General features: G+C 37.7%; 1 protein-coding gene across 2 annotated transcripts in view; it reads left to right on the top strand.

Annotated features, from left to right (window-relative positions):
- MED23 (mediator complex subunit 23) overlaps positions 1-18,134 on the top strand; it is a 37,743-nt gene extending 19,609 nt beyond the window's left edge. For both annotated transcript variants that reach the window (XM_015622400.2, XM_015622401.2), the window contains 17 exons: positions 298-443; positions 1,078-1,323; positions 1,503-1,645; positions 2,207-2,381; positions 4,080-4,243; positions 5,377-5,501; positions 5,989-6,194; positions 7,123-7,303; positions 8,765-8,935; positions 10,125-10,341; positions 11,143-11,379; positions 12,457-12,622; positions 13,584-13,656; positions 14,779-14,993; positions 15,526-15,646; positions 16,312-16,443; positions 17,033-18,134. In XM_015622400.2, the coding sequence (XP_015477886.1) occupies positions 298-443; positions 1,078-1,323; positions 1,503-1,645; positions 2,207-2,381; positions 4,080-4,243; positions 5,377-5,501; positions 5,989-6,194; positions 7,123-7,303; positions 8,765-8,935; positions 10,125-10,341; positions 11,143-11,379; positions 12,457-12,622; positions 13,584-13,656; positions 14,779-14,993; positions 15,526-15,646; positions 16,312-16,443; positions 17,033-17,206 (2,892 nt within the window). In that variant the 3' untranslated portion in view covers positions 17,207-18,134. The remainder of the gene's footprint in view (positions 1-297; positions 444-1,077; positions 1,324-1,502; positions 1,646-2,206; positions 2,382-4,079; positions 4,244-5,376; positions 5,502-5,988; positions 6,195-7,122; positions 7,304-8,764; positions 8,936-10,124; positions 10,342-11,142; positions 11,380-12,456; positions 12,623-13,583; positions 13,657-14,778; positions 14,994-15,525; positions 15,647-16,311; positions 16,444-17,032) is intronic.
- The last annotated feature ends 5,536 nt before the right edge of the window (positions 18,135-23,670 follow it).

The following is a 23,670-nucleotide window of genomic DNA, read 5'->3' on the forward strand; positions in this document are numbered from 1 at the left end:
TACATGTGTCTGGAAACTATATACTCCTAAACATGAATTTCCTTTTGCCAAGGTCTTAGATAATTTGTTTGGTGTGGATGTTTTTCAGAATAATTACTGAGATGCAGATCTCTCCCATAGCTCTTGATTTAAAATTACAAACAATGATGATGGTAGAATCTGTTCTTTAAAAATGTTTCTTATGGTGTAGCAAGTCAGAAAAAAAGGAAAACCTGATTTTGTGAATACTGGCTGTCTAAGTTGTTTTTCTGCACATTAATCCATGTGGTATGTCACATTCATGTGTTTTTTCTTTAGTATATTCCTGTACCTGATATTAACAAACCCCAGTCAACTCATGCTTTTGCAATGACCTGCATTTGGATTCATCTGAACCGGAAGGCACATAGTGACAACTCCAAGTTGCAGATTCCCATTCCTCATTCTCTTAAACTTCACCATGAGTGAGTGTGGGGGTTTTGTTATGTTTTGATTTATGTTTAGTTCTAGTGAATTAGGCAATTCCAAGTCTGTATTCAAAATGTATTGTGTGATGGGATGCTGTATAAAGGTTTTCAATAGAGTGACTTCAAAATCATTCAAGAGAAGACAGAACTCAAAATATTTCATAAAAAGTGAAATGTTGTTATCCAGCTAATGGAAATGATGTAGTTAATAATACATTGTGTAAATATATATATATATATATTTGTGTGTGTATATATTTAAAATATATAAAAATATATTTTATAGAATAGCAAGTCTTTTTTACTGATAGAGAATCTGAAAGTAAATGGACAATTTTGTTTTATTACACTGTGGTTTGGAAAGTGTGGATAAGCAGTATGTTAGGTGAAGTTTTTGTCTGGAAAGGTGATTTTAATTGTGGTTTTTCTCCTGAGAAATTTCTGTTTCTCCAGTATAGAAAAATCGTAACATGGTGAAACTGTGGCATAAGAAGTAGTTGTTTTGATGTGGTGCAATTTGATTTTTTCTACTATTTTATAATGGAGTTTTTAACTGACATTGTTGTAGTTGTATTCCTGGAATGCATGTGTATTCTTCCTTCTGCTTAACGTTTAATCTTTTTGTGCACAGGTTTTTGCAACAGAGCTTAAGAAATAAAAGCTTACAGATGAATGACTACAAAATTGCCTTGCTGTGCAATGCTTATTCAACCAATTCAGAGTGTTTCACTTTGCCAATGGGTGTACTAGTAGAGACTATTTATGGAAATGGAAACATGAGGACACCTCTTCCAGGGACTAATTGCATGGCATCAGGGTCAATCACCCCACTGCCAATGAACCTCTTGGACTCACTCACAGTTCATGCCAAAATGAGGTAGAGTACATGCAACTAGCTTTTTCTTTTTAACCCATAAATCTGTGTGTAGCTAATTATCATCAGAAAGGCTTTCTGTGGCTGGACGTGTCATATATAGATCTATTCATTTACTTTAATAATGTGTTAAATTTCAAGACCATGTTTTTGATTCAAAAACACTTTCTCTCTTTCTTCAGTCTGATTCACAGCATAGCTACAAGGGTAATTAAGCTGGCTCATGCAAAATCTAGTGTGGCCTTGGCTCCTGCTCTTGTGGAAACCTATAGTCGCCTATTGGTTTATATGGAAATAGAATCCTTGGGCATCAAAGGCTTTATCAGTAAGAAAGAAAACCTTCTTATTTTTTTCCCCTTTCTTTCTGTTAAGTGGTATTTTAATTTAATGGCAACTGGAGACCATAGTAAAACTGCAAATATAATTGTGCAGTGTGTATAAATTAGTTTAATATAAAAGAAGCCATGAAAGTTGTCCTAGTGTTGCAGTAAATTCCAGACTAGTTGTGCTGCTGTCCCTTTATGCCATCACTTTTATGGCCAGGACCTTTACAGTTGTGCTGTGTTGTGTAAAAACATGCTTTTTTACGTAAAAAGAATAAAAAGAAAAAAAGAAAAGCATAAGCAAAGTTACTTTGAGACACACAGGATACTTTATTGCTCTTGTTGAAATAAGTTGCATGTCTGCTGTATGTGTTCATTCAAAAGATTATTAAACTATACATTTACAGTATCTTCAGACAGTACTTGCACATATGCTCTTTGGAAGTAATACACTTTTCAAATCCAAAGTCTGACTTACAGCCTAATAAAACCAATGTACTCTATAGTTGTATTTCAGGGTGTGATCAGTTGTAAAACCTACTTTACAAACTTTTTTTCTTAAGGTCAGCTCCTGCCAACTGTGTTCAAATCTCATGCATGGGGAATTTTGCATACTCTGCTGGAAATGTTTAGCTATCGGATGCATCACATCCAGCCTCATTACAGAGTCCAGCTCCTCAGCCATCTTCACTCCTTGGCTGCTGTGCCACAGACCAATCAGAACCAGCTTCATCTCTGGTGGGTGACATTTGCCATATTTGTCCATAATCTCAGATTCCTTCCTGTTGAAAGCTGCATGAGAACTGTTTAAATGGCACTCCCCAGTCTTAGTTCTGTGGCCAACTTGTTTTGGGGTGTCTCAGCAGGGCATGTTTCAGCAGTAAGTTGGATGTTAGCAGTAGTGCTCTACAGAGATGCACGAGGCAGCATCTTGCACAGCCATGGTAGCAGTGTAATGTGTCAGCACAATAGGAGGTGCAGCAGAACTGTCATGTCCAGAAGTGCTTCTTGCATTGTAGATAAAGGGCAGTGCCTGCTACTTGTAATCAGTGCTTGGCTTTTCTGTCAAGAGTGCTTCCTTCTGTAGAGGGTGTTTAATTCCTTTGCAAGAGTTAAGTTGGATCCACTTAATTCTTTTATGAGATTGATTTTCAGTCAAATCAGATAATTAATCAAGTTCATGCTGCAGCTGAAAAAGAGTTTGCAAAGTGATGGAGACTGAATGTGAACCTGAGTGGGATCCCTCATAGGGTGTGTAGGGGGTATGATAGCCTGAAACAGTGGCCAATTTGAATACAAGGTGACAAAGCTGGTTAGAGAAGGTCTAAAGAGGTTATGCAGGTAATTCCAGGCAAAAGCTTTGAGTTTACCTTACTGTTAATGAATTTGAAGAGCATGAGATTCAATTTCTATGTAGAGTCTGGGGCTTCTTTCAAAAAGTTGGGGAAAATAGTGTCCTTTCACTCTTGGAGAACAAAATATTTTGTGGGAGTATGTGAGACAGAGTTAACTTCATTATTACCAGTTCATATAAAGTCTAATTATACAGTAGATTCATAGATTCATAGAATGTTTGGGCTGAAAGGGACCTTAAAGTCATCTAGTTCCAAATTTTTTGCCGTGGGCAGGGACATCTTCCACTGGATCAGGCTTCTCAATTTCATAGTCCAAATTCAAATTGCCTAGTTGCTTATCCTTTACCAAGCATAAAGAAAACAAGACAAGTTCCTCCTTAAATTCAAGGCCTTGATCTCTTTATTGATCTCAATCTTGTTTTGTCATCTTAGTCTGTAAAATACAGATGTTAGTCAATTTTAATGAGCACTGCATGCAACTAGAATAAACTGAACTGTGGCTTTGGCATTTCAAAGACACAATGTTATAAAAATCTTTCCAATGACTTCAAACTACCAGGTGTGAAAAGTGCTTCCAGCTAAATCACTGGAAATTAAAGTGCTTTTAATCATAAGTTATACTTCCTCATCTTCCTAATTTCTTTAATAAGGACAATTTAGTACTGTCTACTTGAAGGTGGTAGTTAGCTTTGAAGCTTCTAATGTATTATTCATGCCTTTTTATTTTGGTTTTGCATATATTTATTTATATTATCTTCTTTAGATGAAGATGAGCAAAAAATAATAATGTGGGGCTCTAAATTGGAGAGACTTGAGGTTCTTTTTTCAGGGTCTCTGCACTTGGAATTTTTGCTAAATCTACTTTTGAGTGCTTTATTTGAAAATAAGATACTGAAATAGTTGATAAATTTATTAAGCAGTAGAAAAGTGAGCTTTTTCAAAAGGTTAAGAAAATAATTTTTAAAACAAAATGTTTCTGTATTATTTGAAGCAGTAAATGGAGGAAAAAGTAGGTGTTTTTGGAATCTTAGAAGCATCAGCATAAGTATTGCTTGGTAACTAGACTGTTTCCTTCTTTCAGTGTTGAGAGTACTGCTCTAAGGCTAATCACAGCTTTGGGCAGCTCGGAAGTCCAACCACAGTTCACACGGTTCCTCAATGATCCCAAAACAGTTCTTTCAGCAGAATCAGAAGAGCTCAACAGGGCTTTGATCTTAACTCTGGCAAGGGCAACACATGTGACAGGTAATAGCAGTACATCCCAGAAAAAGCTGTAGTCAAACAATTTCTCTAAACTACTGTGCAAAAGAGTGTCATGGACATGACCTAGTCATAAAACATATCCCATGCACTTCTGGTTTTGAAAAAAGTGTAATTTTAATTTTCAACTACTTGTATTTAGGCAAAAAGCTATAATTGAAGCAGTAGTATAATGAAACATTCTTTAGAAGTTTAGTCAAAGGTACATTGTGACTAAGATTTAGAGGTTTTTAGTGTCTTATTTTGAGTTTTGTTATTTTAAATCTAAATGTTTGGATTGATTATTGACATATGTTATTTAAATAGCATGAAATACAGCAACTGTGCTGCTCATGTGAAAGCCACCCCCTCTATAGCTTGCATTTAAGAAAAAGTAGTCTAAATTTTGGGTTTCTTTTGTTTGGGAAGGTGTGGTAGTTTGGCATAAAAAGGAAGCTTTCATTGTGCTTTTAATGTTTTAACAGTGTACAGTGACTGGATCAGGTTTTTGTTGGATTTGAGGGAGATGTTTTCCCTCTCCTTTTTTATGGTTCTAGTTTGCAGACTCGCTGGAGAGTTAGAACAACTGATTCACAAAGACTGGTGGAGGTGATTTGAAGGGGAAAGGACTTCCATGTGTTGGTTTCTTTATTTTTTAACCATTTCTCAGTCTTTGATGAAATCAGCCCAGGGGTTGGGGGAATGAGGTTTTCATTCATTTCTGCAGCTTAATTTGGGCAGGTACTTCTAAACGGCCTTTTTGAAGCAATATAAAATGGTATCTGACAATTTCATCATCATTTTCTTCCTCAGGATTTTTTTCTAAAAGTCTAATCAGTTAATCAGTAGAAGCTTGTTTTAGTGACATTACAGGAAATTAATTATGAAATATGAAAATCATGATTGCTTTATTTCTAGCTCAAACTGTATAAATAGCCTTCTTATTGTTAGTAGCATAGAAAGGTAATATCTAGCATCTTCTCTAGAGCAAATAAAGTCAAAGAAAGGGACTGGGAGAAGTTGGACAAAAAAAGGAAACTGCATTGGAATAGAAAAGCCTTGATGTGTACAATGACAAAAGGAATACCAATAAGAAATGGTTTTGTGTGAAATTCTAATACCATCAATCCATTTTCTAGACTTCTTCACAGGCTCTGATTCAATTCAGGGAACTTGGTGCAAGGACATACTGCAGACTATCATGAGTTTCACTCCACATAACTGGGCATCACATACGCTAAGCTGTTTTCCAGCTCCTCTGCAGGTAATAGTTTAAACGTGAAGGCTTTACAATTGGAAATACAGTGAATTTATTCTCTTAACAAGATCCTTTGCCTTTTGTGGGTTGGTGAGATTCGTCCCCTGTCTAGACTGCATTAATCTCAAGTCCTTAAAGAATACAGCATGATTATAACATTGCTATTTCTTTAGAAATGTGTTAGCCATATTCCCATGGAGTGTTCTACGGTCAGATTTGGTCAAGTGATACTTCTGGTGTAAGGTAGATCAGATGGTTTAAAAATCAAAAAATAAAATAAAAAGTTGGAAAAGCTATGTTTTCTCTGGCAGTTTGTCATGTAGCTTTGTTAGTGATAAAAGTCACTGTGGTATCACAGTGAAATAAAAGCTTTCCATAGTAGGTTGTATGGTACAAGGAAGTAGGAGCCCATACAGTGCTAAATCAGGCAAAATTTTTCTGTTCAAATATTTTACTGTAGGCTCTCAGTCATAGCAAAGTCTCCTTTTTTCAGGTGTTCTTCAAGCAGAACAACGTGCCTCAGGAAAGCCGTTTTAATCTGAAGAAGAACGTGGAAGAAGAGTACCGGAAGTGGAAGTCGATGACCAGCGAGAATGAAATAATCACACACTTCTCTGCTCAAGGTTCATCCCCGCTTTTCCTTTGTCTCCTGTGGAAGATGTTGTTAGACACTGATCACATCAATCAAATCGGTTACAGGTGAGCTTAAAAACATGCTATTTCAAGGATACTAAGCAATATTCTCAGTTCTGAGGACATAGGCCTTGTGCATTAACAGCTTGTTCTTTGAATTAATTTGGAGCATGCATAGCATGGAAAAAGAGAGTGGAGCTAGGTAGTAGCCAGCATGCCATAATAATTGTGCTGTTTAAGATTGATTCCACCGTGCAGTGGTCTGCAGTGCACATTTTTCCTGGTGAGAAACAAGGATGTTAGGTGTTTGAATTAAGCAGTTTACTTGTAATAGCAATGTTTCAGGCAGTCTGAAGGAGTAAGCAGAAAATCTAAAGCATTCATTTACTTAGCCTTTATACATGAATAAAGGCCAAATATTTCTTTAAGAACCAAATGTTGGATTAAGATGAAAATTCATTACAGAAGTAGCAATCATCTCATTTTTAAGATTTGTTCCTGGTTGAAACAGCCTCATTTCTAGCTGTGAAAAATAGATTTATTTCTTTTCAGTCTTTCCTAGGTCTGCTGAAATAGAGTTTATGATAGCATGTGTTACTCTTGTGTGCAATGAGGAAATTGTTTATAATGCTATGTTGTATTAAAGTGCATGGTGCAGGAAAATAAAGTTGAGTTGCGGAAGGTTGTTCTCAGAGGTGTATAACTAAAATTGAATAAGTAAAGCATGAGTTCTGGGCAGATGAAATTAGTGAACTTGAAGCATCTCTTCTGATTCATATTTGGACTTTGGAATTCTCTTGCTCTAAAGTTGGGGTACTTGGCTTTGCTTTGGCATTTCCTTCAGTTAATAAGAGGGAGGAAATTTTGTCTTGTTGTTGTTGTTGTTTAAGGCAATTGTGTTAAAATCTGCTTATTCATATCAAATAGATGTGCATTAGAAATGCATTAGGAACTGTAACAATTTCTTGTTGCTTTTTTTTCCCCTCCCTGATAGAGTGTTAGAAAGAATTGGGGCCAGAGCTCTGGTGGCACATGTCAGGACATTTGCAGATTTCTTGGTGTATGAATTCTCTACATCTGCAGGAGGACAGCAGCTCAATAAATGTATTGAGATTCTCAATGACATGGTGTGGAAATACAATATTGTAACACTGGATAGGTTGATACTCTGCTTGGTAAGTATCTCTTCAGAAGATAAGATGACAGTTCATGCAGTCTGCTTTCTGACTCATTTTTTAGGAGCAATCTTTTAAAAATGAAATGGCCTTAAATAGTGACTATTTTGCTAAGTCAGTAATCAAGTAAAATAATAGATTCTTTCTTTAAGCAGCATAAAATCCCAACTCTTACAGTTCTCTTAAGTCTTCAGGGTAGCATTTCTTAGTTATTTTATGGCAACCATTGAACTGGTATTATTAAATGTTGTGATTGTTGGTTTGGGTCTCTGACCTCAGAGCCATGCAGTTATTTAGGCTCTGCAGAGAGGCCTGGACAGGCTGGATCAATGGGCTGAGGCCAGTTGTTTGAAGTTCAGCAAGGCCAGGTACTGGATCCTGAGCTTGAGTCACAGCCCCATGCAGTGCTACAGGCTGGGCAGTTCTGGGCCCCTCACTACAAGACAGACATTGAGCATCCAGAGAAGGGCAGCAGAGCTGGTGAAGGGTCTGGACCACAAGTCTTACAAGGAGCAGCAGAGGGAACTGGGGGTGTTTAACCTGGAGAAAAGGAGGCTCAGGGGTGACGTTATCGCCCACTACAGCTGCCTGAACAGAGGGTGTAGCTAGGTGGGAGTCAGCCTTTTCTGCCATTGAAGTGATAGGCAATAGGACAAGAAGAAACAGCATCAAGTTCTGCTGGATTGTATATTAAGAAAAGTATCTCCACTGAAAGAGTTTTTAAGTGGTGGGACAGGCTGCCCAAGGATGTGGTTGCATCACCATCCCTGAAGATATTTAAAAGACATCTTTTAAATGTAGGTGTGGCACTTCAGGACATGGATTAGTGGCACTGCTCAATTAATGGTTGCACTCAATGATCTTGAAGGTCTTTTCTACCCTAAATGATTCTATGGTTGTATGATTCCTGCAGCCTTAAAAGATAGGTAGGATATAGCATGCTATTCATTCATTCACAAGCATATGAAAATCTTGTACCCATTGGAGTATGCTTTCTTTCCATAGAAATTCATCTTTCATCACAGTAGTAAGACAGAAATTGCATTCTCTTGCTTTTCATGTTATCCTATAAAATCAGTATTCACCTAGAGAGAACTACATTTGCATTCAGTAATTGTCTTTTAATTTTAAATCTCATCTTAATGTAAAGCTGGTTGTTTGAATTCTAATTTGGTTTTCAGACTGAAGTCCAATCATGTCAGAGTGGACAGAGGTTAAAAGCAATCTCAACTTCATTGTTATTTAATTGGTTATTTTCAATAAGACATCTGACAGATAAAAGAGAACTAGAATTCCTGGAGAAAGTGCTACCACTGGGGACTTTGTAAGACCTTCTGCCCATAGAACAAAAAATAGATAGGGATTGAACCTGCCTCTTTTTTATGTCTTCTCTTGAAAAATAGAGTTGAAAGACCCTATATTCAGTGTGAATTTCATGTTATCTGATCTGTTTCATTTAAGGCAATGCGTAGTCATGAAGGAAATGAAGCTCAAGTTTGTTACTTCATAATCCAATTACTCTTACTGAAGCCTAATGATTTCAGAAACAGAGTGAGTGATTTTGTGAAGGAGAATTCTCCCGAACACTGGCTGCAGAATGACTGGCATACAAAGCATATGAGTTACCACAAGGTATTACAGCTAATGATGTGTTGTTTTGGTTTTTTTTTTTTTTTTAATTGTAATAATTAATGTTGAATTGTTATCAGCCATCATTTACAGGCCAGCTTTATAAATTTTTGGACTTGCCTAATAAGCCATGTCATTGAAATTGTAGTTGAAATTGAAATTATAATGCAGTAATATTCAAAGATAGATGTAGCTTGAGAATTGGGTGGATGTTCATTCTTTCTCATCTAAATCAAATAATTTTAAAATCTTGTTTACACTGAAATTCACTTAGAACAGAGTTTTGTGCATCAAGGAGAAGGCATTTTGTCTGGTGTTTTATGATTATACCAATCATTAAGCCTACATTTTCTTGTAATATTTGAAACTTCCTCTATCTTCTGTGTGACAAGAACATGATAGCCTGATATGTTAGGGAAGAGAATTGCTGAGAATTTAATGCTTCTGTAAACATACTGGTTTCTGCTGGCTATAAAAGGGTGTGCCAAGGAGCTGTTCTATCAGAAAATAAACACTGAGTTGGAACAGATACAAGCAAGCTGTCATGTACATGCCATCTAGATTGACCCAGGAGCTGTTTGGTCTGTATTAGCCCCCTGACTTTGCTGTACAGTGTTTTGACAGTGCCTAAAAGTGTAATGGTAGCAGGGAAGCAAATGGGCCTGGGAAGTGCTCTGACATGGCTGTACAGTCACTACACCCAACCTGGCATATTGAAATTTCAGTCACAGGTAAAACATGAGTTCAGCCCTCAGCAGTATCCATCTGTTAATTTGAGTACACTACAGTTCTTTCCCAGGGCATTATTTCATTCATGCTGTTTCTAGTGTTCTAATTTAGTATATGATGCAGAAACTTCCAGTAGTGCTGATTTCCCCTAGGTTTTTCTCTTGAATTACACAACAGAGAACACTTTAGCGCTGGCTGCTTTCAGCTTTGCGATTCTTAATGTTCTTTCATGCCCATTTTCAGTGGTGGTGAAACTTTGTTCTGGGTTTTTTTTGAAGATACTATTCTAATAGCCAATTTAAGTCAGAGTTCAGTTTCCTTCAGTAAGCTTACAGTAAAGTTCACTGAATTCAAATGTGATAAAGAGGGTTCTGAAGTGTCTTTAAAGCAATGTAGATGCTGAATGTTTAATCCATTACTTATAAAGAAAGATCTTGATTTTGGTGGATTTCTGTTTTTCCAGAAATACCCTGAAAAGCTGTATTTTGAAGGCTTGGCAGAGCAAGTGAATCCCCCAGTTCAGATCCAGCCCCAGTACTTACCAATTTATTTTGGAAATGTATGCCTGCGCTTTCTGCCAGTTTTTGATATTGTAATTCATAGATTTCTGGAATTGCTTCCAGTGTCCAAATCACTAGAAACGTTATTGGATCATCTGGGAGGTTTATACAAATTCCACGGTAAGTATTCCATGAATACAGTCGGATATATTCCTGTTATGATCGTTATGTCCTCTTCACCTCTTTCATTCATGATGTTCATGTATTAGCACAGCATTGCCTTCTTCCTTTCTTGTTCTCTGAACCCTGTGTACATTTACACAGAGAAGTGCATTTCCTGTTTAGTAAATTTGAGCTTATTAATAGTGAACTTGTTTTTACTCAGGTATTTCTTCCTAATTCATGCTTCCTTCACACCTTTCCCTTCCATTCTCTTCTAGCAGTAAATACTTGGATCTGTGTCCTAATAAACTTTTTGTTACCAAGACTGAAACAATTGAAAAGCAGTTCCTCTCTTTATCCTTACTTACGATTCAAATAACTTGACCTGATACTTGAATGCTTTTAGAAATGCACTTTTATAGTAATTTTTTTATAGGTGTCATTGCTATATTATGCTTAGACAATTTACCCTTTCTTTACTGTGACTTTTTAGCTGGAGTCTTCTTACCTAATACCTTTTATATGAAGAGATGATTTAGTCAGTTTACTTACAGATACATTAATATTACCATTAAGTTGCAAACTGTTGTTAATACTGACCTCCTTTGTTTTTCACAAACACTGAAGTATGTACAAGACAAAGGAGAATCAGCTTTGTAGAGTATATTGAAATAAAGAACATAAATCAATTCCTTATGTGCTGTTTTTAAATAAATGCAACTTAGTCCTGCAGAGCTCTTGATTTTAGTTTAATTTGCCACAAATAGTGATGCTTTAAGTTATTTCTGGCTTTTATTGTTTTCCCTTTTTCCTTGGCAGACCGACCAGTGACCTACCTGTACAACACCCTTCACTATTATGAGGGACATCTGAGAGATCGCACAAACCTCAAGAGAAAACTTGTTCATGCCATAATTGGCTCTCTCAAAGATAATCGTCCACTAGGCTGGTGTCTGAGTGATACTTACCTCAAATGTGCCATGAATCCCCGAGAAGAGAATCCATGGGTTCCTGATGATGCTTACTATTGCAAGCTCATTGGAAGACTAGTAGACAATATCCTTTTAAAAGTTTGCTTTAAGTAAGCTGTGACAATGTCTTACGTCTTCATTTCATCAAAATACAAAGTTTAGTTTCTTTGTTATTCTAAGCAGGGATTTGCTTAACATATTAAAAGATATGGTGAAAATGAAGTACAGTACAGATACATAAATATTTCACTGTTTAAGCATCACTTAGAAATGCAATTTCTGATGTTTATGCTTTCTGAATTGAATTTTGATTGTCAAAAAAATAGCTTGATGCAAAGTGTGAATATTTGAAGAATTTTTCAAAAATTAGATTACTATTATTGTTTTCTAATGCCATTTATTAATATTACTGAGAATAAAATACTGAGAGCAGTGCCACATTTAAGATGTGGGAATAGCTGGCAAATTAGAGAAAGGGAATCTTCTTGGCCTTTGGCTTCTTTTTGGAGGAGCTTTACAAGAGTTGACCAATTTTCAGGATGTTACAGGTTCTTTCACTCCTTCTCCTGAACTCCCTTTTCTTAAATGTGGAACTTGAAAGAAGTCTATTCAGTGTCTCCAAAGAAAGCTAAAATTATATAAACCTCTGCTTTCATGCAAATGTTAATTCTGGAGAACTTCTCTGTATCTATCAAGTAAGTTAGTCTTGTTTGGGAAAGTGGAGTATTTTCAGAGACTAAGGTACTCCTTTTGCATAAACTGTCACCCTAGAAGTCTGCAAGAAGATCTTACAGAGAGGCAAATGAATGGTTTCTGAATATGTGAGTAGAAAATTCCTATTACTTATATTTTCTCCTCTTGGAAGCAGACAGTGAATGAGATGGTTGGTGTTGTTTTTTCCACCACTTAATCAGGGAAGTTTATCCTTTTGTGTGTGTAATAGATTTATAGCTATGTATTCATGCAGTCCTTCAATGATTATCAGCATCTTACGTTCATACTTCCGTATGTCTTTTGTTTTTTAATGAAATATCATTGTTCTACTTGTTTTAGCAATTTTCAGTTCAGTTTAGTATGTGGTATATGCATTGATTTTTTTTAGTCACTGTGCTGCTTATACTTGTCTGTGGTGGGGCAGCTTTTTTTCCTTAACCATTGTCACCTATGGCAGGCAAATCACCTGGTCCATTTCCAAATTGTGACTGGAGATTCAATGAGTTTCCTAACCCAGCTGCCCATGCTCTGCATGTTACCTGTGTTGAGCTCATGGCTCTGGCTGTTCCAGGGAAGGAGGTGGGCAATGCTCTGCTGAATGTTGTGCTGAAGAGGTATGTTGGCTTTCTGAAACGGTTTTCTGCAATAAATGCATAGAGATTGCTAAAGTACTCTGTGATACTAATTTTCTTGTTTTTTTAAAAAATTAAAGTGTATATAGGTAACATTTTATATATAAAGTATTTCTGGATTACAAACAATGTGACAGGGATCAAGCAGAAAAGTCACATTAGACCCCTGTGGTGTAGTGGATCGTGTGCTTCAGGACCAGCTTATGTGGCATGATGCCCATTAGAGTTAGAGGTAAAACCTCACACAGGCGGAGATCTTACCCATTGGGTTCAGCCAGAAATCCTGGAGAAAGTCTGTTGTCCTTTCAACTATGCTGAGAGGAGGACATCTCATCAGCAGATACCACAGCTTTTTTCAGTGTAAAGGGACAGGAGTCCTTGGCAGGACTCTGAATCTTCCTGATGTGGATCAGAGGTACTTTGAAACAGTGGTGTGCCAAGGCTGACCTTTTGTCATAATGCATTAAATTCGACCCAACGCTGTTTCTTGGGCAACCACTGAAAAAAAATTCGGTGTGAGACAGGACCTGGTATTCTTGTAGCCATTCAGTTGACATCACTGAGCAATGACAAACCTGGAATTACTTGGGTACAACATCATTCAGCTTAGTAATATATTATTGTTAGCTCTGTTTGGGCCATATGGAGGGAAGGAGTCATAAAGAGACAAACAACCCTTAGGCACTAAAGCTTAAGGAAAAAAGTTTGAAGCCTTTGATGGAAACCTGCTACAAATGCAAAACACACACAAATGAAGTTTTGCAAGCATCCCAATAGCATTTATACCATCTTTTGGCTCTTGTAAATACCTGTGTGTGTTTTTGTAGTTCTCTCAGCTTGACAAATATTCTTGGTGTAAGTACACCTGGTCTGTAGATACATAAGAAGCGCAAATTGCAGTTGTGTACTTCAGAGCTATAGTTTTCTTTTTCTTTGTCTCTAGTCAGCCCCTAGTGCCAAGAGAGAACATCACAGCTTGGATGAATGCGATTGGACTGATTATCACAGCCTTACCAGTGAGTCAATATGTTGTGTTTTAAAATGAAAAAAAATATTCTTCCATGAAACATTTATCATCTTTCTAGAGTACATTGTAAAAGCTTACAGCCGACATCTGTAGATTCCACAGCAAGCTATTCAGAAGATTGTGTGCATGTTTGAGAAAAATCTACTCCAGCATAGAAAAATTGACCAGGTGTTTTGTTTTGAGGCTAGGATATGAACAAGTAAATCACTTCAGTTTAAATACATAGTTAAATGCCATGTTGTAGTATTGAGAATGTGAGCTATGTAATAGGAAGTTCTGTAAAGGTTCTCATGCAAAGTTACTTTTTGATTAATGTTTGCACTTTCACATACTGTAGTTCTTAAACCATATAAATGAGATGTGGCTGAGATTGCAGAAGGAAATGTCTGCAGTACTGTAGTTTGTGTATCATTAGAAACTTTGATCTTCTGAATATCATGACTCTTAGTACTTGACAAAGACTGCCTGAGTAATTTTGATCTTGCCATATGTGTTGCTTGTATGTGTCACAACTGTCCTTCCCTTGTGACCTCTCTTCCCCAATAAAATGGTTCCTCTTCTTGGAGGGAAGCCAACACGGATTTATTCTCTTATTATTTTTATAATGGTTCTTATTCTTCCTGTTCCCTCTCCTTGAATCTTCATCTATATTCATTGTCATTTGTACTTTTTTTTTTTACTTCCTGTTTCCACCTTAGTTTTTTGGTTTGTTTGTGCCTGCACTCAGAAGAGTAGAAAATTCTCAGACTTCTTTCAATAAGGCTTCTTGCCTTGTCTTTGCTTCTTTTAGAGACCTTTATATCAGGTGATTAAATAATTAAATTAATGAGATATGTCTTGGTAAGTCTTGAGTGTGCCATACTCACTAACATGGATGCTTTCTGTATCATGAGTCTTAAATTTTCATCTTCATCAGGCATGTTTATCAACTACCATTTATATACCATGTCATTTATAACAGATTTATATGTGCATAGACATATATATTTATATATACACATTTTAGAAATGCAATAATAGTAGAAGTAGCTGAGAAAGCATTGTCCTAGGTGATTTTTTTCTTACAAACAATTCTGAATTTTTGGGCTTGTCCTGTTGTTTTTTTCCCCAGGAGCCTTACTGGATTGTTCTCCATGATTGCATTGTGAATGTCATCAACAGTCCCAGCTTGACATCAGAGACAGAGTGGGTTGGTTACCCATTCCAGCTGTTTGACTTCACAGCATGTCACCAGTCTTACTCTGAGATGAGTTGTAGCTACACTTTGGCTTTGGCACATGCAGTCTGGCATCATTCCAGCATTGGACAGCTTTCTCTCATTCCTAAGTAGGTGTAACGCTATATGAGAATATAATTTGTCTTTTAAATTCCACACAAAATGTAGATAACAAAGCTCCACCTATAGCATTTATACCAGTGAATAAATATGTACAGGGGAGCTCCAAGACTTGCCAGACGGATCATAAGGCTTTTTCCAGCTCCTTATTCCATTGACATAACTCTGGTTGTCTGTAGGCTTTAGGGCTGTCATGTGGTGTGAGTGCTTTTAATAAGCCTTTTTAAATCTAGATTAGCTTTTATGCTTTTATTAAATATAAATTTTTCTTAAAGCATGAACTGTAGCACATTCCTAAAGTATCAACTTTAACAGTAAATATTATTCTTAATTCTAGAGCTGCCCTGAAATAATATTTGGAATAGCTCATATTTTCAGAGGCATACTCTTTTTTCTAAAATAAAAGTCTGAATCTGTGAGAGAGACTGTAATGTTTTGGGTAGAATTTGGTACAGGTGAAAGAAGTAAAGAACCCCAAATAACCAAGCAGTTGATGTAGTACATGTCTTGACATTACTACAGGTTCCTCACAGAAGCATTGATACCCATTGTGAAAACAGAGTTCCAGTTACTCTATGTTTATCACCTCGTTGGTCCTTTCCTGCAACGTTTCCAGCAGGAGAGGACACGGTGCATGATAGAGGTAAAGTCTGGCTCATGGTTTGCTTTATACTGTATGCATTATTTTTTTTTTATTTTTTTTTTGCAATTAACTCATTAATTAGAATGGGATATAAATCTTTAATAAATACTCAGAATTAAATTCTATACAAATTTAACAGTAATTGCAAGGACCTGAGTTGCTGAGTTGGTATTCAGCTTACCCTGTTAACTGAAATCTTGTTGGATAAAACACCTGGTGCATTTCTTTTTAAGCAAGAAAAGAAATAAACCCACAGAAGTATCAAGCAATACATGCTTTCTTTGGCTCTCAAACTACCTGCAAAATATATATCAGACTTACTGCCTGAAAGGGAGTATGCAAGAGGTGAATTGTGAGGGTGGAGGAACATGAACTGTTTCTTGTCAGTGTGGTTAGGGGAGGAAAAAAGAGATGGAGCTTGCCAGTAGGCACATGAGCTGAAAAATGTCAGATATCAGAGACCCTGCTAGAAAGAAGAGCTTAACTTGGGAATCATTTAGTGAAGCTTAGTGGGATGACTTAGACCTTCCCATTCATCCCTGTAAGAAGGTAAATTGTTAGGAGTCACAGCTACTCAAAAAGCAGTACATATTTATTATATTGTTAATCTAAAACATTTTAATACCTGTTTTCATTTGGGCTGTTCTTTGTGTCTGTGGAACCAGATTGGAGTGGCATTTTATGAAATGCTCCTGAATGCAGATCGGTACAGCTCCCATCTGAACTACATGGATCCCATTTGTGATTTCTTGTATCATATGAAATATATGTTTACAGGTGACAGTGTGAAAGACCAAGTAAGTAAACAGTAGATATTGGTACCTTAGTTATCTTTCTTCCCATACATTAATTTAATCTTTGTGTGGACTATTTTTCATAGGTAGCAGTATAACAAGTTGCTTGACAATTGATTTGTCTCCATGTACAAAGTAGGAAGTTGGTGTAGGAAAAACTTCAGATGGAGTAGATTAGATATCTCAGATTGCAAAATTAATTTATATAGTCTGAAATACAGCTTCAGAGTGCTTTAAATACTATTATTAGAGCTATTACTAGAAATAAAGCTATTGGATATTTCATAATCTGAATTAATTTAAATCTGTTTCTCTAAAGTTTTACTTAGTTTCTGATTCAGTAGTACAACTTGGCATATGACAAAAGGAAGATTTCATTCATGTTCAGTGAAAATTCAATCACTCAATTTATCTCTAGTTTATAACAGTATTCACTTTTTAATAAAATATTAATATAAATACCTCTATATACTATGTCTTTTTCCATTTTCTCAGCTGCTAATGTGATGTTTGTGTACAGTAGTGGCATGTAAAAATACTCCTGTTTGCAGGAGTATTTTTGCTGAATGCAATGTTTTCTCTTTTAAAACAGGTTGAGAAGATAATTTGTAATCTAAGACCAGCTTTGAAACTTCGGCTACGCTTCATAACACACATCAGCAAAATGGAGCCAGCTGCAGTTTCACAACAGCCTCTCAGCAATGGGTCCCCAGCCCAACAGCCCAGCCAAGTGCCTGTCAATGTGGCTTTGCCAGTAACCCAGTGAAATTAAGTGCTGGGCTGACCTTGCTGTGAAGGCTTCCTCCTCTTACTGACCGAGGTGAACAGCATCTGACCTGAAATCTGGGATGCTTTATGAAGGGACAGAGAACCATGTACAGACTTCTCATTTCATTTCTTTTGCATCATGAAGCTGCCTAGCTCTGTGCATGCTGGTCTTCTTGGCTGTTTTTGCTGGACACTAGATAAAGGGATATGTTGCCTTTCTCTGAAAGCACTGAGTGAAGGTCCTCTGCAAGCAAATAGATGGAATTCTGAAGAGCTTACCATATTCTGCTCCCTATCCTGGGTGAAGTCATCCAGATTTTTCTTTTTTCTCCCTATGTCATGAAAGGACTCTGTGTGTGTAAAACAGCCTTTTAAAATTTGGGTTCTGCCTTATTAAAAATTTCTATTTTTTCATCCAGCAATAAAATTTAAATCCTTTTTGTCTTTTGGGCAGACAGTTGAAGCCCTTATACAGTAATACTCCTAGACAGAGAGATTGCATTAGTTTTATTGAGTTAATTATGGCATCTTTCCAAAGACTAAGAATGAAACTTTGAAAATTTGTAAATTTTGCGTGTACAGATGTCATTAAACACACCTCAATGGGTTTGATGTAGTGTCAGTTACTAGACTGTTGGATTACGCCCTTGGGGCTTTCTCCAGTGAATTTGGTGGAAGTCTGCATATTCACTTCAAGCTGAGCTAGTTCATATTTGATCTTCCCTATTTGGGAAATGATGTAGTTTTTATTAAGTCAGTCACATCAATTTTCGTGATATTACTATATTTTGGATAATATTCTGCTTTAGGGTGTATGTGTGCTGGGCTCAGCAGGTTTTGATTACAATTGAAAGGCTCAATGTTTTGTAAATACTCATCTTTTTGAACAAATTTTGAATTAAAAAAAACCCCACAGTTTAAAAGTCCATGTTAGTATTGTTAAGTTTCTTTTCTGTGCTCATTACATTAAAAATAAGGATTAACCATAGCAAGGATACTTCCATGTCCCAAGTTCTCTATCAGCTTTCCATTAATGACAGTTTTAACATGTTACAAATAGAGTCCAGATTAATAAGCACAGGTCTGATCTGATTTATATCTCTCTAAAAATTTAACAGTTATGGAAAGAGGTTGCTGACTCGGTGGGTGGAAGTTCTTTAGTTTGGTTTTTTGCTGTTCTTGTACTTGGATCCTAAATTCTGCCAAGTATAATTTGGGTAACAGACTGTGGGTGCTCTTTAATGAACTTGTAGTCTGACAGAAAACCACACTTATTTATTTATGGTGGCAGCTGGTCACAGGTGGCATTCCCCAGGACTCAGTCCTGCTTAATGTCTGTATCAGTAATGTGGACAAAGGGATTGAGGCCACCCTGAGTCAGATGGCACCCATGTTAGGGAGGAATATTGACCTTCTGGAGGGCAGGAAGGCTCTGCAGGGTGGGTCTGGACAGGCTGAATCCATGGTCTGAACCCAGCTGTACAAGGTTCAGGAAGTACCAAGTACCAGGTCCTGCACTTGGGTCACAACCACCCCTGCTCTGCTACAGGCTGGGGGCAGAGTGGCTGGAATGTTGCTCTGCAGAAAAGGACCTGGGGGTGCTGGTGACAGCAACTGAACATGAGCCAGCTGTGCCCAGGTGGCCAAGGAAGCCAATGGCATCCTGGCCTGGATCAGCAGTAGTGTATCCTGCCCAGGACTCAGCAGGGTACTGGGATACTACAGTGCCAGCAGTACTCAGCACTCGGGAGGCCACACCTCATATTGTGTGTTTGGTTCTGGGCCCCTCACTACAAGACAGACCTTGAGGTGCTGGAGCATGTCCAGAGAAGGGCAGTGGAGCTGGTGAAGGGTCTGGAGTCTTGCAAAGAGCAGCTGAGGGAGCTGGGATTGTTAGCTTGGACAAGAGGAAACTCAGGAGAGACTTCATGTCTATCTGCAAGTGCCTGAAAGGAGGCTGTAGGGTGGTGGGAATTGGTCTCTTCTCCCAAGTGACAAGAGGAAATGGTATTGTGCCAGGAGAGGTTTCAAGTTTGAGATTTGATATTAGGAAAAATTCCTTCAGTGGAGGGTTGTTCATGCACTGAAATACACTGCTGAGATGGAGTCACCATCACTGGAAGTGTTCAGTAAGTGCATGGATGTGTCACTTGGGGATGTGGTTTAGTGGTGAACACAAAGGTGCTTGGTCTTAGGTTGGACTTTATGATCTTAAAGATCTTTTCACCCCTTAATAATTCTATGATTTTGTGTTTGTTTTTAAACATCTTTTATTCCATTCCAGAGTTAAGTCACTAGTGCCATTGGACTCCGTTTTGATAACAAGACAAACAAATAATAATTGGTCAAACTCCTAAAATCCAGTGAACTGTTCTGTGCAGGCCTTCCCATAGGCTTTCTGGGCAGACCCAAGAAACAAAATTTTGGTTGTGGATTTGCAGACTTTTGTTGGCAGTGAGACTTCTCCTCCTAAGCAATTTTTGCAGCATGTGAATAGAAAATGCTGTTTCATTGCTATTCTGCATTCTGACTGTTTTTCTGAGCTTCTTTCTGAATTGTCTTATTTCATATTGAAATAGTTGTGGCACTTTATGTGGCACCCAGAGTATCCCTTTTAATATTTAAACTAGCACCTGTTTTCACTCACAGGGATTTCAGAGGGTGTATTGGGTGGGAAGTTGGGTAACTGTCATCAGCAGCAAGTCCTGAAAGCTGTTGGAATTCTTTAGAGCTCCCTCATTGTACTCTGTGTCTGCCACATGTTTGGTTATGTTAAGCTGATTTTGGAACACTGGCCTGGCACTATGGGGGTGGGATTTACCTCAGCTGGACTGGCAAATCAATGAAAAACCTGAATTTTGTCAGTACTGGACTAGTTCTGAACTTTTGTCCCAGAGCTTACGGGCTGTGCATCCCACTTACAGTGCTATGAATTGGTCATGCTTGCTCACCTAGTAGGATTAGGGATTTACAGGTTCTGTATGTTGCAAAATGCAAAGGAAGACCATCTGTCCTTCCCAGCATGCACACTCTTCCTCTGGAAAACTCACCAAGTTTCTGAAGGTGTTAACTGTCACTAGTCAGAATAAGGTATCTCCTCTGCAATAATCTAGATTTGCATTTTCAGCAGCAGTACTGGTTTAAAAATCAATTCTTACTGACACTTGCTTTGAGTTAAACATCTTGCACTTTAAAATCCAGCTATCCAAATTCACTTTCTAAAGCACTAGCACAGCAAGACAGAATTCTAGTGTAATTTCAGATGTATGTTTGTTACTGATTATGGCTGTCATAGGACTGGGTTTTAAAATTCAAAATGTGTCAGTCAAAATTTGTCAGTCTGCTGGAACTCAGAATGGTTGAGAGTAGTGAGGAGTAACAGAAGCCTGAGGTTTGGGGCTTGACTTTTAGTTTTTGTTTTGTATTTCAAATTGCAGGTAGCCAGTATGGAAGAAACACAATAGTACCATACTTCCTCCATCCCATAGACTTGGATGTCTACTAAAATGTGACTGGCTGAGTCAACAGATTCCTAAACCTAAAATAAATAAATAAATAAATAAAAATTAGGTCAGGAAAAATTTGAATTCCCTTTTTATCCACCAGAGGGAGATTTCTTCACAAAATATAATCTGGTTTTAAACTGTTTCTGAGTATAATGCAATATTCTGAACACCCAGATCTTCCTTGCATCTACCAACATTTTTATCCAAGATTTTATGACATAGAGGCCACGTTACACTGTTGTCCTTGATGTTTGAAATATGTTTTATCTTCCTCAAAATCTTGCTGGAGGATTCCAGAGAGCTATGGGATTTGCAAAATCTCCCAAACGCAAAAATTTTTAGTCTTTCAGAATTCTCTCAGATGATTTTTTTTTTATAAAGCCAATCACTTGATTCATGCAATAGCTACCAGATTTGATGACAGAATTTTGTACTTGATTACCTATTAAAAAAAAAAAAGCAGTAGATAAGAACCATGTAAGTTTGATTTTTGGCACGAATGCTTTTTAAGAGATAAATGGATGCCTGTGGCTTGGCAGGCTGTACCTGAAATGCAACCTTTTCTGAAGGTGAACCAAACAGGAGTAATACCTCTGCAGCTCTAAAAGGTGGTGAATATTTTTGGTTTTCCCTGTCCCTTTGTTCCTTCAGCCAATACAAGCACAGTAGGGATTCTTTTTCTGGTTCAGGATCCAGAAAGCCAATATGCAGAGGTTCCCATCCAACTGCCCTATTTATTCACTTGTGCACCTGCTGTTACCCACAATCAGAGAGATACCACTGTGCTTCTCCATCCATTCTTAGAATCATTTCAATTAAAAGAAAGGTCTTTGTTCTGGGGGTTGAGTGTGGTCTTTTTTTGGTTTCTTTTCCTTTTTTTTTTCCTTTTTTCTTTCCCTCCCCCATATATCTGTTCTGTATAAGCTCTCGTGAGCTGTGTTGCTGTTCAGGTCTGGTCCTTCACCTCATTAGTGTTTCACACAGAGACCACTCTATGACTTGGTGGTGTGCATCTGATGTCAGATTCAATAGGAGTGAGTTGTTTCAGAGGTAAGTGGGCACCTTCTAATATCTTCTCATGAAATGTGAGGGTTGTGGTGTGTTGTGGTGAGAGCAACGCAGTCGGTTCCTGTCAGCTATCAAAGGCCAGAGGATCTATAGTTCTGTCCCAACCCAGCTCCAGCCCCGAGCAGTCCCAGGCTGCTTTACAGTTTCATTTTTAATTAAAAAGCTGAAAAGTCCCTGCATCTAATTGCCCCCACATCAGTAGTACATGGGAAATTCTTAAACTACACTGTTACCTTTGAAGCAAATGGTTTCAAAATGCTGCATGAAGGAGGAAAGACTGAGGGATGACATGTAGGCAAAGGAAAAATCCCCAACATTATTAAATATTTCCTAGGTATATAATTTACATGTTGTGTGAGGTTCTGATGATATTGTTCTAAAAATAAATTGAAAGTTTGAAGTTCCAGACTTAAGGTCGGATTCCATTATTGATTTAGCTCAGCTCAGCCTACAGTGAAATCAGCCTGCACATCCAGAAGAGCCATTGTCACAGTTACTGTCTCTCAGGTGCAATTTCTTCATCACATGTACAAAACAACTTTCATATGCTTCATATTTTTATGGTTGTGCTGATGGGATATAATATCTAATGACCTCTAGGGCATGTTAAATACTGCAAAACAAGCAGGGAGAGGACCTGCAAGTGTCAGTGAGTTATGTCTCACACCATTATGAACAGGTGACGGGGTGGCTACAAACAGTGAAAAATGAGCAGACAGCAGTCTGACAGTCCTGTGTAACATTTGTACTGAGGTGATTGAGCTGAGGTTCCACGCTGATTTGAAGACTATATATGTCATGACATCAACAGCAGGTATATTTAAAATTAGTAAAGATCTACTGAAAGTTGTATAAAATACAATTAGCATGTTCTGTGTGAAATGACAGCATAGCATTATCTGTATGATTTGAGAGGAGTTGAGAAATTCAGCGTCAATTCCCACTGCAGCTATAACTCAAGGCATGCAATTATTTAGCAAATATGTCAAAGTCAAGAGCACAAAACAAGGTCCTGAATAAGCCAGTGCCTGCCCTGGAGAACTTTCAACCTATAAATGACAGTGTGCAGAAAGAGAAAAATCACATCGTTGAGGAAGAAAAAAATTGTTGGATTTTCTTAATAGAATATCAGTTTTCCTGTGAGTGCTGCAAAAGCGGGATCTATGTGTAATACTTTTGAATGAATTTATGGAGGTGTTTGGCAAATGAATAAAGGCCTTAAGAGGTGAGGATGAGATGAGCATGTGAATGGAAAACTGTTAATGTTCTCTGAAGTGTTGTGAGGTTGAATTCTCCAAGAAAAATCCTCATAGGTTCTTTCCTTCCTTAATGCTGTTTCTGCTAAGATGTAGTTTAGAGGAAAGGAGTCCTGGCTGTAACTTATCACATCAGTATCTTTTCTGTTGTATGTTATATTATCAAGCCCCAGCTGAAACAGCCTTTAAGGGCCCTTACAGGAGTAATCCCCCTTTGTTTTGCTGTCTTTCTTTGAAAGGTTAGATAAAATGATTAGAGGAGTGTAGATTAACTCCATGCACGATAACAGAGCAGATTGTCATGGGCCCTTGGCAGGCACTGAGCCTCTTAAGCAGCAGCAGTGCTCTGACTACAGATAGAAAGAGGAAAATCAGAAAGCATCATCTCTGCCACTGCAGAACTAGCATTCTGTGGGTGAAACCATGTCAAACTACATGATAAAAAGAGTTCAGCAGCAGAACTCTCTTCTGCTTCTCCCTTCCCACCTATTCTATTAATTTGTGTCCTCAGTGACTCCTCTCCTCCCTAATTGCAGGGCTACCCTGTGGAAATTAAAATTGCTTTTATCTTTTGGGAGTGAGTCCTGTCTGGGATCTGGCGTGGGAGAGGCTGGAAGAGCACCAGGGCCTGG

Source organism: Parus major, chromosome 3, assembly GCF_001522545.3.
Source record: "Parus major isolate Abel chromosome 3, Parus_major1.1, whole genome shotgun sequence".
Classification (NCBI taxonomy): domain Eukaryota; kingdom Metazoa; phylum Chordata; class Aves; order Passeriformes; family Paridae; genus Parus; species Parus major.